The sequence below is a fragment of the Chrysochloris asiatica genome, unplaced genomic scaffold, assembly GCF_000296735.1.
Source record: "Chrysochloris asiatica unplaced genomic scaffold, ChrAsi1.0 scaffold00053, whole genome shotgun sequence".
Classification (NCBI taxonomy): Eukaryota; Metazoa; Chordata; class Mammalia; order Afrosoricida; family Chrysochloridae; genus Chrysochloris; species Chrysochloris asiatica.
In genome coordinates, this window is record NW_006408571.1 from 2890616 (window position 1) to 2904798 (window position 14183).

Below are 14183 nucleotides of genomic sequence, written 5' to 3' on the forward strand. Positions count from 1 at the left end.
TGTTGGCATTCCTCTGCTTATAGAAAGGTCCTCACCTGGGTTTGCCTTCCACCGTGTGTGTGCCCGTTTCTCTTCCACTCACTTTAAGAGGCCATTCAGATGGACCCACCCATATGGCACTGTAGGTTATACACGGAACTGCTAACCATAAGATAGGCAGTTCAAACCCAGCAGCCACCCCCAGGAGAAAGAGGAGGCTTTCTGCTCTGGTAAAGATTCACAGCCTTGAAACCCTACTCATGGTCCCTAGGGAGTCAGAATTGACTCTAAAACAGTGGGTTCTGAGTTTCTACTGTAAGGCCTCATTTACATAATGAAAGGAAATCCTTATTTCTAAAAGGAGATGTAGGTACAGGCATTAGGACGTCAACATATCTTTTTTTTGGGGGGGGTACACAGTTCAATCCATAATCCCTACTATCACCTCTACTTCCTGTCTTGAGAATCCACACAGCTGTAAAGGGGCCTAGCTCCCTCCCTCCCACATTCAGCACTGGCTTCTGACAGACAGTCTTTATGCCCCTTGTTTTGGGATAAGCAAAGGGCAACTGTATGCACCCACACTCTTAGAGCGATGAAACAGACTTAAACATGGCCCAGTGCCCACCTGTTGAGCTGCCTGACTCCTTAGAGGCTGCATATGGTAGGGTGGCATACAGAATATTCCGGTTGCTTCTTTTCATCAGGTGTGAGAGGGATAAGGCATGGTCTTGGGAAGGAGAGGTTTGTTCTAGGTTACACTGCAGGCACAAAGTTTTATTTATTCTGATAGCTGCTTAATGGGTCCAACTCAATGATATTCAAGAAGTCTAGGAGCAAGACTGGTTATTTTGGGTATACTCTGAACTTTCAGGGCAGTGATCCCTGGAGGAAAAATTTACCTCCCCCAGAAAGACAAAGAATTCCACAGATACCCTCCAGCCTAGTGGAACCCACCACAGGACAGAGCTTGCTATCATTTAATAAGACCTCTATTGTGTGTCCCATGAAAACATCGGGGGATTTTTCTTCTTCTGGGAACCTGTAATTTGGGAAGTTTGAAGTCTCTTAATTGCACTCTCATTCCTTTTGTAGGAAAAAAAAGTTTTAGTTTGATGGAGTAAATAGACATGGGACAAACTGAAATTTTCATTTAAAAAAAATGAGATCTCTTGCTACAAATCTGACAACTGCAAATGCAAATGTGTTCTCAAGCTCCCACAGAGGAATTGAGCTGCTTCAGAGCCAGGCACAGGGAGGCAAGTAGACCAACCAGTTTGTGTTCCACAACTTTCACTGAGTCTCATCTCTAGGAGGTGGACATTTTGAAAATGAAGGACTTGACAAAGGTTACAAGGTTACTTGAAAGAGTGGGAATTTGAACACAGATTTGCCATTTAACCTCAAAATCCTGTTTTTCGTCTACACTAGGAAATAGGGACCACAGGTCAAATCCAGCCCACTACTTGTTTGTGCATGACCCATAAGTTAAAAATGAATTTTACTTTTTTAAATGATTGCAATTTCTTTCTTTCTTTTTCTTTCTTTTTTAAGACTATTTTAGGACACATGAACATTGTGAAATTCAAATTTCAGTGCCCATGAAAAAGTGTTATTGGAACAGTCATAGCCATATTGTCTACGTCTGTTTTCAGACACAAGACAGAGTTAAGTAGTTCCAACAGAGACCATCTGGTCAGGCCAGAAACATTATTTGACCTTTTACAGAAAAAGTTGACTAACTCTGCCCTTGTTGTTGTTGTTGTTAGGTGCCATTGAGTCAGTACCGACGCATAGCAGCCCTATGTACAATAGAACGAAACACTATTGCCGGTCCTGGGTCAACCTCACAATCGTTGCTACACACAAGCCCATCACTTCTGCCGTGGTACCAATCCATCTCATGGAGGTCTTCCTCTTTTTCTCCGATCCTCCACTTTACCAAACACGATACCCTTCTCCAGTAACGGGCTGCTCCTGATAATATGTCCGAAGTATAAGAGATAAAGTCTAGCCATCCTGGGCTCCAAGGAGCACTCTGGCTGTAATTCTTCCAACACAGATTTGTTGGTTCTTTTGGTAGCCTATGGTACTTTCAATATTCTCTTCCAATGGTGGTGGTTATGTGCTGTGGCGTTGGTTCTGACTCATAGTTACCATGTACAGGGTTTCTGAGGCTGTAAATCTTTACTGGAGCAAAAAGCCTCATCTTTCTCCTGCAGAACAGCTGGTAATTTCAAACTGCTGACCTTGCAGTTCGCAGCCCGATTCGTAATCACTGTACTACCAGAGCTCCTTATTCTCTTCCAATAACATAACTCAAATGCATCAATTCTTCTTTATTCACGGTCCAATTTTCACATGCATATGAGGTTATTGAAAATACCATAGTTTAGGTCAGGCTCACTTTAGTCTTCAAACTGACATCTTTGCTCTTGAACACTTTATAAAGTGTTATGGGATAATATCAAGAACATCATACAGGAAGAAAGCAAAAGGACATTAAGACAAGAAAGAAGGAAAAGACCAAAAGGGATACCAGAAGAGACTCTGAAACTTGTTTTCCAGTGCAGAGAGGCTAAAGCAAATGGAAGAAGTGAGGAGGTACAAGAAAAGAACAGAAAATTTCAAAGGTCAGCTCGGGAAGCCAATGTCAAATATTATAACAAAATGTGCGAAGACCTGGAGTTAGAAAATCAAAAGGGAAGTCAGCTCTGCCAAATCCCAAGACTACAGTATGACTCTAGGTCTAAAGTCCATGTTGTTATAGAAAGTCCTCAACTTGCCTTCTGGAAATTGACCTGGGGATAAACAGTCTGCTATTTCTTCTATGGAGTCCTGGTGTGGCGCTGGAGGATAAGCACTGGATCCCAAGGTCGGTTTGAACTGCAAGGTTGGCAGTTCAAGCTCACCAAACGCTGCTCAGAAACCCTACACAGGGGCACCATAGGTTGGAACCGATTTGACAGCACTTAACAACATTCTTCTATCATGCAAGATCAGTGATATTACATCAGTGGCGAAACATGTCTGAAACCAAAGTGGAGTGAACTTTACATGCCTACAGTCCCTTAGGACTAACTGTCTGTTGCTTTCTGAGTGTGAGAAGAGGCACACTGTCTTTGTTCCTTATTGTCAGATTTCTAGTTCATGGACCATGAAAACAGTATGGGTTTTACGAAAAGAGAATGTGCTTCACAGGACTAAAGCATTTTCACCTGTATGGCCTCTTTCCTCACTCGTTCTTCTGATATGTTATTAGGAGTCTGAGACTGGAGACTTCCAAGCACTAGTACATGAGGTGCTACTTTTTTCACACATTGCTTTACTTTCAATATAAGAGAAAAACTGTCCTCAGGAGTCTCAGTATAAGAGGGAAATTGCTTTGAAAGTTGGGATTAGCAACTGCCTCAATTCAAGAGAAATAAAAGCAGATATTCTTTTTAGTATATACATGTTTTTGAGGTTTTTCTCAGCTACATATGAAAACAAAATCAAAGGCATCAATTTGGGCAGAAAAAAAATTCTACAGATTCAAGGGAGCAGATTTGTATATATAATTCCACTAGCAAAACACAAACAAACAAAACAAAACAAAAAACAACACATACATACAAAATAAAATCCTTTAAGAAGCGAGTTTGGAAGATTTGAATCTTGATTAGGAAAAGGAATATAGCATTAGCATGCATGTGTGTACATTTATGTTTGCTTGTGTGTATGTGTTTTCAAGAAAACATCTGTGTTCAACCAATTTAATACCCTCTGTTATTGCTGTCAGTATCAGAAATAAAAATGCTTACAATTCCTCCATTTAGAATAATCTTTCTCTATTAATGCAAAACCCCAAACACTCTTGAGCACCAACAACAGAAACCAAAATAAAGAGTAATAATTATGTCTGAGAACCTTTTATAACTCCAGCATCTTATACCAGAGACACCAAAGCGGGGGTGAAAAAACCCCACCCAGTGGACACTTGTTCATCTTCCTCTGTAGTGTTACAACAAAAGTTGTTGTAGCTGTCAGGGAAATAGTGAGTTCCATTCAAACAAAGAGAAAAACACAACAGAAACCTTAAATTAAAAATGGAATTTAGAAAAAGCAGGAGTGCCAAGCTTAATAAAAACTCTTCCTCTTCAATCACTAGGCTGTAAAACTAAAAGCAGCATATGTTGGATGTAGCCAAACATCTTATTTGACTCTTGTCTATTTGCCAATGTTTTTCAAAGATTAATAAGATAAAATCCCTTGAGTGTATGCTGTGAGTACTCTGGTATTTTCCACAGTTCCCAGAGCAGAGGTAGTGTGGGTGTGGGTTTATGAAGGCTCTGCTGTTTGGGGTAAGTGTCTACAATAACAGCAGCTGCTTACAGCTCGGGCCTGGCAGCGATGGGGTCTACAATCTGAATGCCAACTGGCGATGACACGGACTGTGTCAAGTAAAGCCAATGACAAAAGAACAGACGTGCTCTGTGTGTCATGGTGCCTGCAGCAATAGAGTCACTGAGGACCAGCAATGGCGGACAAGTATGGAGGAGCCGCAGAGTGAAGTTGACATCAACTCAATAGATGACCACTGTCTTGCCCTCCTCTTCCAAAGCCCAAGCCACCCCACCCCTTAGACCCACATACTTTACTTCACATGCTTGGAAGTTCTAGGCTTTCAACATAAAGGGTAACTCTAAAAATGACTCTGGAGGTATGTACAAGAACCTGTTCTACCCACCTCAGGTTCTTCATAAAGCTCCTAGGCAAAGTGAACTCTGAGAAAGGGTTTGTTAAATACCAGGTGCAGCATTGTAGATAGGGTCTGTTAGGACTCAGGTCTAAAAAAGAACACAAAATTCAAAAAGTACTCTGATTTAGTTGACTCAATTTAAATTTTTGGAAGTCCTGGTGTGGTGCCGAGGGTTAATGCGGCTGTGCTGCAAAGTTGGTTTGAACTGCAAGATTGGCAGTTCAAACTCACCAGCTGATTCTCAGAAACCCTATGCAGGGTTGCTATGGGTTGGAACCAACTCTATGGCACTAAACAAAAATTAAAATTTTTGGAGCGCTCATCTCAAAGGTTGTTGTTATTGTTAAGTGCCGTCATGTTGGTTCCGATGCAGAGCGACCCTCTATAGGGTTTCCAATGAGCAGCTCGTGAGTTTGAACTGCCAACCTTGGAGTTCAGTGCTCCATCCCACAGCACCACTCCAGGACTCCCTTCTAAAAGGTAGGGCTTCCAATTGATCTTGATTTGGAAACTCTAGTCCTTTAAAACCACACTGGAACAATTGGCCAGAATTGTGTGGTGGCTATTCCAACAGTTTTCTAGGTTCTTACTATCTGCTTGCTAATTCATTGTTGATGCCTCCCTGCACCTTCTGATCTACAGACATTAAGCTTTTTAATCACCTGTTCTCTCATCTGTCATTCAACAATGTGCATTTCATGGGTCAGATAGCTGAGGTGACTTCACCATGATCTCACAGCCAGACGTTGCTGAGACAGGGCTAGAGGCCACATGGGAGGAGAGATCTTAGGGCCAGAGGCCCTTGGGAATCATCTGGCTATTAGAGATCATCACAGCCTATGTAGGTTACTACAAGGTTTTTGAGAAAAATTTCACCTCAAATGGATTTCTCCAGCAGAGGCCATATCTGGGTTTTGGAGTCTACTCCTGGCTCCAGAGAACTGTGTGATTTTGGACAAGTTTCTTCATCTCCTTGTCTACTTTTCCTCTTCTCTAAAACGTAGATGAAAACAGTATTTATCTCCTAGGATTGTGTGCAGATTACATGAGGTAATGCATAAACACATTTCTGACAACACTTTCCCCACAGGTGTACTCAACATTCTGCCCTATTATTATACCCTCACAAGCTGAACGTAGCAAATGGAGAGAGAAAAATGGAGTTATTACAGGCCATTTAAAGTTACTGCACGTAGAAATAATCTCTAAGACATAAACATAAATCTCTGCTTTAGAATAATTATACTTTTAGAAACAAATGAAGTAAAAGGAAAGACAGTAATGATCTGTCATTGTGGAATCACCATGTGCAGGAACTGGAAGGAAAACTAAACCTTCCCTAATCCAGTGGAATTAACACTTATTTTAGCAGCAGAAGCCATGCCTTCTAACACAGTCTTACACAGAAGCCATTAAAGATAGAGATAAAGCAGCTCTGGCTGAGGAGGTGGTTAGGACCCCAAACTACCAGAACTTCACAAAACCTGTGCACCATGAACCATAGTTTGATAACCACTGATTTTTGCTACACCCTTTTCTTTTATTAGTGGGACGATTAAGACCTTTTGTATCTCTGCAGAGATTAGGTGCATACTGAGGATGAAGTCTGGACCATTGCTGTATCCTAACCTCTAGCTGTGTACTTGCAGCACAGTAGACTGGTTGCACTAAGGTTTTTGTGAGAAGGCATGCTAGCATAGGTGAAGTGCCAAGCTGAAGAAGTGGGGGGATGGACTTCTAAGGCATGAGACCCTAGTTATGACTGCTGCCAGCAGGGGCAAACCCCCCACGATCATGGCCTAGTCATAAGGATGAAATGGGGGCTGACTATATGGTTGATTTAGAGATAGCAGGTGCGGTGGTCAACAATCATGGCAACCCCATTTGTGCCAGAGTAGAACTGCAGAATGTAGGGTTTACATGTCTGATTTTTCAGAAGTAGACACCCAGGGGTTTCTTCCTAAGTGCCTCTCTGTGGACTCAGCCCTTCAATCTATTGGTTGCCAGCTGAGCAAGTTAACCATTTGTACCATCCAGAAGGATCTCCATGAGTTGGAATGAACTCTACAGCAACAGGTTTTAGGAAAATATAAGAAATGGGACTAGATGCCATCTAAAAAACCAAAGTGAAGGGGCATCTGGATGCATTCCAATTCTGCCCAGAGATTTGGGAGCCGCTGGTATTAATTTCAAAGTGAGAATCCACCTGCATCAAAAGCACTTGGGAACTTAATAAAAATGCAAATTCATGAGTCCCATCCCAGGTTGACTGAATTTCCAGTAGGAGAGCCCATGTAGGAAGCTTGGTGGTGCAACAGGTAAGCATTCAGTTGTTAGTTGAGAGGTTGGCTATTGGATCCCATCCAGCATCTTTGTGAGAAAAAGATCTGTGATCTGCTTCTGTAAAGATGGCCATCTAGTCTGTTACACGGGGTGTTTATGATTCCAACTCAACTCAATGGTACCTAACAACAACAGAGCCCCTGCAGCTACGACGTCCTCCACACGTTCCCAGGTGGTCTTGCGCAGGTAAAAGTTTAAGCACCATTCTCAGTCTCACTTGGCTCACCCATGAAGTCACATGAGACTCATTTGGAGACCTTTCTGGCCCCATCTTAGAGATTCTGATTTCATAGATGTAGGCTTGAGGCCTGAGAATTGGTAGACTTTTTGAAATCTCTCCAAGGAGCATGTGCAACCAGGGCTGTAAAGCATTCATAAGTGGTAGCCAGAGGAGAATGAGAGCCCCACCTGCAATCATCTGCTTTCATACCCGAAACAGCTGGGCTGGGTGAGGGCTTAGGAAACAGGTCCTGGAGGCTAGGTTCACAATCGTGGCACCCAGTAAGGCTGGACAAAGACCTGAGAGAGCATCAGAGTCTGCTGAAATCTTAAATCAGCTTATAAAGCCTCTGACACCATCCTGGGCAGGTCTTTCCATTCAGTGGCTAGCAAGTCTGCGGTCTCTGCCTGTGTAGATTACCTCTACCACCTGTGTCCATGGAGGGCACTGTCACAGTGAGACTCCTTAGCAGTGGAGTCTTCATGCGGTTCTCTGTGACATGGATGATTTTTGTTATCATAACCTACTGAAAATGCGATATTGTAAGTTGGCTATTAGAGATAAGTTGCTACTGTTCCTTTCAGTTTGTCTTGTTAACCACCCCAGCCATCAAGAAGAAAAGAGTTTTCAGGAAAGATCCGTCAAAATATTGTTCTTGTGAAAACTGAAGTTGTTTCAAAAATAGGTTGAATGCATTTACTATGCATACTTTACAAACTTTATTCGAGTAAATTTTGCCTTTAATAAAATACATCTATTTAATTGTACAGTTTGATGGGTTTTGTCATGTATATGATCCTCTGTAATCACCATCACAATTAAGACATATGCAGTTCCGTCATCCCAGAAAATTCCCTTTTGCCTTTTTGCAGCTGATCCTGTACCTTCACCCATGGACCCATACAACCACTGATCTGCTTTCTGACACTGGATTAGCTGAACCAGTTCTAGAATTTCATTTAAATGGAATCAAACAGTAGGAACTTTTAGTGACTGGATTCCTTTGCTCAGCACAATATGGGTAGGATTCATCCATTAACATGTATTATTATTGGACAATTTTATCCGTTATTTCTAAACTGTGGAGTCCTGTGGGTTAATGTGCTGGACTGCAATGTCGGCTTGAACTGCAAGGTTGGTGGTTCAAGCTCTCTAGCTACTCCTCGGAAACCTTATACAGGGTAGCTATGGGTCAGAACTGACTTAAGAGCACTTAACAACAACATATTTCTTAACTGGATCCATAGTCAGTACCTGAGCGCTGCAGGAGACAGAGCAGGGTTCTGGCATGGCTGAAGGCAGATGACTGCGAATTGAAAGGGATGTGAGAAAACAGAGGCCAGTGGCTAGATCGTTGGTTCTAGGAGTTCAGCTAGGAAAGGGAGGAGGAAGAGCTCTCACTGAGGTAAAGGACGTTTTCACTTGGAGCGTGATTTCTGGAACAAGGAGTGCTTTGAAGAAACAGCCAAACCAACAACCAAACCCACTGTCACCAACTCACTCTGACTCATAGCAACTCACATAGGGTTTCTGAGGCTGCAAATATTTATGGGAACATATAGAACAGATAGCATCCCCTCTATCCACGGAGCAGCTGGTAGGTTTGAACTACCGACCCTACAGAGACATTGCGCTTCCTTGAAGAGGCAACAGGATGTGTAAATAGAAGATAGGGAAGTCAGAGGACAAAGACTAATGACCAGTTTAAAATATTAGGGTTGAGTGACAGCTTAAAAATATGTACAGAATCTTATTGATTTCCTACCTTCGAGAGGTGGAAATTACCCCCCCCACCCCCACCCCTTGGATGTGCTCTGGACTTAAGGACTCACTTCCAAAGACTAGAGAACGGAGAATGGATGGGTGGTTCCTCTGACACTAGCCCACAAAAGATGTTCTCGCTTGCATCTTAGTTGTCCTCTCTGTGGTCAGGGAGGTCTGAGAGCAGGCAGCACAGACGTAATATGGTGTCCAATGGAAGGAAGTGGGACATGAGGAAAGAACAACTAAACTGAGACTTTCAGGATGAGTGTGACTTAGGAAGATGTGGAGGCTGAGGGTCTCCTGGACAAAGGTCTGAAGATGAGAGGCCATGGTCCATCAAAAAACTTCTGGAAGATCCCTGAGTGGTCTGTGTTTATCTTTTCTTTATCCTAAACTACCTGTATTTATTTACTTATATTTATTGACACAGAATCATAATGTAACAGAACTCTATTAACATTAATATTGTTGAATTAGCTGTACCACCTTGCGGGTTAATTGACTTTGTGGCTAGGATAGCTGTCCTGTAAGTATAAAATAGCTTCCATAGGAAATGTTCCTAGGATCACACAAGTGACCACACAAAAGTCATTGGGTTAGCGACTGCCTCCTGCTTTTATTGTGGTGGGATTGGAGGGCATGGTCCTGTGGATTAATACACTGCACTGCAAAGTCAGTTTGAACTGCAAGGTCGGTAGTTCAAGCTCACCAGCCGCTCCTCAGAAACCCTATATAGGGTCACTATGAGTCAGAACCGACTCAACAGCACTTAACAACAACTTCAATAAGTAAAACCTCCCTGCATTTAAATAGCAGGTTAATACTCATTCAACATCTTTTGCAGCCAAATAATCTACTCGTGTCTAGCTGGGACATTTTCAATAGACTACACATCACAGCCTACATTTGGCATGTTTCTATATGGCCATCTAGCCTTACTGAGAATTCACATTTTCATGTAAATGCTCATAAAAGTGAATTAATTCCTGTTGTGATTGACAAAGTGCAATGATTTCCAACACTGCAGAACATTGTAAAATAAAAATTAAAAGGTGCAGTTGTGATTTGATGTCCGAAAGAGAAAGCTCCCTGAGGTGAGGGTTCTGATGTGAGACCTAAGAAGAACTGTCAAGCCAATGGGTTTGAGACTTCTTTATTCTTCACCCAGAAGTGGGAAAGAAATGGCAAAGCAAAAGACTATACTAGGTATTTAAAGAGCTAAATGGCAGTGCATTGTTGAGGCAGGATGGGGACAATTTTGAACACACCTGGCAGTCGTTGGAGGCAGGAGGAAGTATTAATACTCTGCATTGTAGGAAATAACTCTTGATGTCAAATTCAGTGCTCTTTAATAGCACATTCTATAAGGATGAAAATATTCTACATCTGTGGTATCCAATACAATAGCCACTAGACACAAGCGACTACTGCACACTTGAAATGTGTCAAGTAATACTGAGAAACTAATTTTTAATTTTAATTAAAAAATTGTATTAAAAAACTCAAAATTCTGATTAAAATATATCGACAATATAACATTTTCCATTATCATTTAAATGTACAATTTAGTGGCCTTACCTTCACACTGTCATGCAATCAACACCTCTATCAATTTCCAAAACTTTTTCATCACCCCAAACAGGAACCTGGCCCATTAAGCAGTAACTCTTCTTTCTATTCCTTTCTTCAAGGAGCTGGTAACTTTAGATCTACATTTTGCTTATTCTAGATATGGGTCCCTGAATAATGCAAACAGTTGAGTGCTTGCCTAATTAAAAGGTTGGTGGTTTAGACCTACCCAGAGGTGTCTTAGAAGAAAATCCTGGTGATCTGCTTTGAAAGGTCACAGCCATGAAAACCCCATGGAGTACATTTCTACTCTGCTATACACGGGGTTGCCATGAATCAGAAATAACGCAACGGCAACTGGTTTTAGTCTAGATAATTCACACGAGAAGACTCACATAATATGTGCCCTTTTCTGTCTGGCTTATGAAGATGTTTTCAAGATTCACACATATCAACGCCTGTCATTTCTTTTAATGGCTGTATGTATACAGCAGATTTTGTTGATCCATTCGTCTTACAAAAATAACTCTTACGATTGCTGTTCCAATTCTCTCCTGCACAGTGCTGCCGCCAGCTCCTTTATACAAGACGGAGCCCAGAGCACAGGCAGGAGATGGAGAACACGCACAGTGTGCTGGTCTTCGACAGACAGGCTGCTTGCCCTATACAGCTTTGGCCTTTGTTAGTGAAACCTTTTAGAGCATAAGGTTTGATATTTCTGATTTTAAAAGTGTACATGTTTATCATAGAAAAGATGGAAGGCACAAAAGGCACATATAAAAAAGAAGTTGTTGTTTATAAGTGCTGTCGAGTTGATCCCAACCCATAGCCACCCTGTATAGGGTTTCCAAGGAGTAGCTGGTGAGTTTGAACTGCCGATCTTGCAGTACAAATGGCTTTACAGTCTGGTGCATTAACCCACAGCGCCACACCAGGACACCATAAAAAAGAAGTATTTACCTATAATTCCAGACAGAACCATTGTCAATACTTTTTGCTCTAATTCCTTTCTCCCATCGATGGTCATATGGTTACAACACAGTTTTGGATGCTATTACATAGTATTATGTACTGAGCATTTCCCTGCGGGCATCAACTGCAACTCTAATCACATATTTTAGACTTCATCCCACCTCTGACCCAGTAAATATCAAAACAACTACGTACCATCCTATAAACTGGAAGCAAAAGCTCTCTGGGTATCAATAAGGGGTGATCAGCGAGCTTGGAAAAGACAAGGCTGATTTTGTCACATTCCCAGTTACCCAGGACAACACAGTTCATTGAAAATAATCTCACATTTCTTTGCTATTTTTCAAATTGACACTTCAGAGTATGTCTGCCCAACTTCCTGGAATGTTCCCTGGCAGGCTCTCAGTTCATCTCCAGGCATCTGGGTTGCTCCAAACAACTACTCACAGTTGATAATGCCCCTGGGCACACACACAAGTCATCAAAAATAGCAACGTCCCAGCCACTCTCTGGCGCAAATACAGCCATAAGCTTATGTGCAGTTTCAATCCCCTTCTAACCTTCCTCTCTAGCTCCACTCTTTCTCACACTGCTCAGTAGCTCACGTATGTGCTTGGGGAGGGGATACCAGGGATGGAAGGCTGAAACCTAGAGACATAGCTCCCCAATGAGCAGCGTGACCCAAAGGATCATGATTGCTGTCGGATGTTAGTGGGTGCCAACAACAAAAAGTTCAGGTGCCAAATGTAGTTACACAGGGGCACTGGTGGCACTTTAGAAGAAGCACTGGACTGCTAAACACAGGTCTGCAGTTCAAACTTGCCAGGCAGAGTTATTATTAAAAATAAGGAAACAGAGCCCTGGAGAGAGAAAGTGAAGACTCTTTCTCAGAGTTCAGCAGGTGCATTCGTTTGAACAAGTGCTCTCCGGCCTCATCCCTACCTCCCAATTTCTCTCTGCCTCTTGACTTACTGGGCTCTTTGCTCACCAGCTACTGCTTTGCTCACAGCTCTCTGCAAATCTTGTTGTCAGTGGAAGGCCAATAAAGCACTGCTGACTGTTTGTGTTTACCAATGATGCTTCCAGTTAGCTTGATTCTGTCATTTGACTCCCAGACTAGCAGGGGCTCACAGCCATCTGCATATTCACTCAGGCCTGGCCCTCTATCTAATTACCAGGATCATTTGCTTCCTCCCACCATGGACTTGCTAGAGTTTGGGTGTAAATGGATGATTTGTCACGTCTGTCCAAGTCAGTGCTCCAGTCTCCCCCTGTTTGGTGAAGACCAAATGGCAGGGTGTACACATTTCTGGGTTCCCAGGCTACAGCTGCTGATGAGCAGGTCCAGGGTCAGTCCTGGGGGTGGACTTGCTGGCCAGAGTGACCTCTTCCCAGCTTCTGAATTCCTGCTCAGAGGCCTGATTGGGTCACCAACTGTCCCAGTTGGCCTGGGACTGAAGGTTATTCCTGGTCACAGATTTTCAATGCTATTTCAGGGAGGTTTGGTCACCTACACTTGTCACAGCCAGACACAGCCCTGTGCAATCTATTCAGAATCTGGAGCAGAGAACTAACTGGAATCGGGGCCTCCTCTTTCTCTATGAGACACTAAGACTTAGGATGCATCCCTTCACTACTCCGCACCTGATTCTGCTTTTAATCTCTGCTGCTAATCCCAAAGGACAGAGCAGTGTTTCCAACAATGAAATCCATACGTGGAAGTCTGTAGCCAAGGAAGAAACGACGGTGAATAGTGCCTTTGAATGGAGGTGCATCCTCCTTAGAGTAATCGTCTCAACGTCACAAAGGTACTAAGCACCAGAAGAGCTAGATGGTGCCAGCTTCCAATACTCACCATTCCAATCACTGCCACAATCGGTGCACCTGGACAAGATGGGCGGAAATTGTGGAACAGAACTGCACATTCATGAGAAGAATAAATAAAGACAGACCTGCTACACTGGTGGAGACTGGAGGGCCTCCCAAGACTACTGTCCTGAGACCTGGACCTGAAACTAACCCCTCAGGTCACCTTGTAGGTAAATAACAAACTGGCTAAAAAAAAAATGACTATCACTGTAAGTGGACTGCTGGTGTGCCGCTGTAGGATCAGCACTGGACTGTGAACCACAGGTTGGTACTTCAAACCCACCAGCTGCTCCTTGGAACCCTATACAGAGTTGCTATGAGTAAGAACTGAGTCAACGGCACTTAACAATAACAACATCACCATAAGTAATGTGTTCCTTTTAAAAATTCTGTAAACAAGACCAGTCAGCAAGTATTTTGAAACAGAGATGAGATGAAGAGGGCAGGGAAATTCGATTGTTGAAAACAGAACAATAATAACGGACTAATGAGAATGTTCAAGCATTATGAAAAATATAACCCATGTCACTGAACAACATATGTAGAAATTGATGGTTAGGATTCTAAAACGCTGTGTAAACTTTAACCAAAAGTATAATAAAATATTATGTTAAAATATATTAAACATTTATTATGTCCTGGGTGTACCATGGCCTGTGTCCTGGATACTCTCACCTCTCAATGAGTAGACAATCCCATGGAAGAGTCTGAAACTAATACACCTGC

At 42.5% G+C, this 14183-nt stretch overlaps 1 protein-coding gene across 1 annotated transcript in view; it reads right to left on the reverse strand.

Annotated features, from left to right (window-relative positions):
* Positions 1 to 4349: 4349 nt before the first annotated feature.
* The window catches only part of MOB3B (MOB kinase activator 3B), a 128229-nt gene continuing 118395 nt past the window's right edge, over positions 4350 to 14183 (reverse strand). Inside the window, exon 3 of the mRNA XM_006863155.1 lies at positions 4350 to 4412. Within this exon, the coding sequence (XP_006863217.1) occupies positions 4350 to 4412 (63 nt within the window). The remainder of the gene's footprint in view (positions 4413 to 14183) is intronic.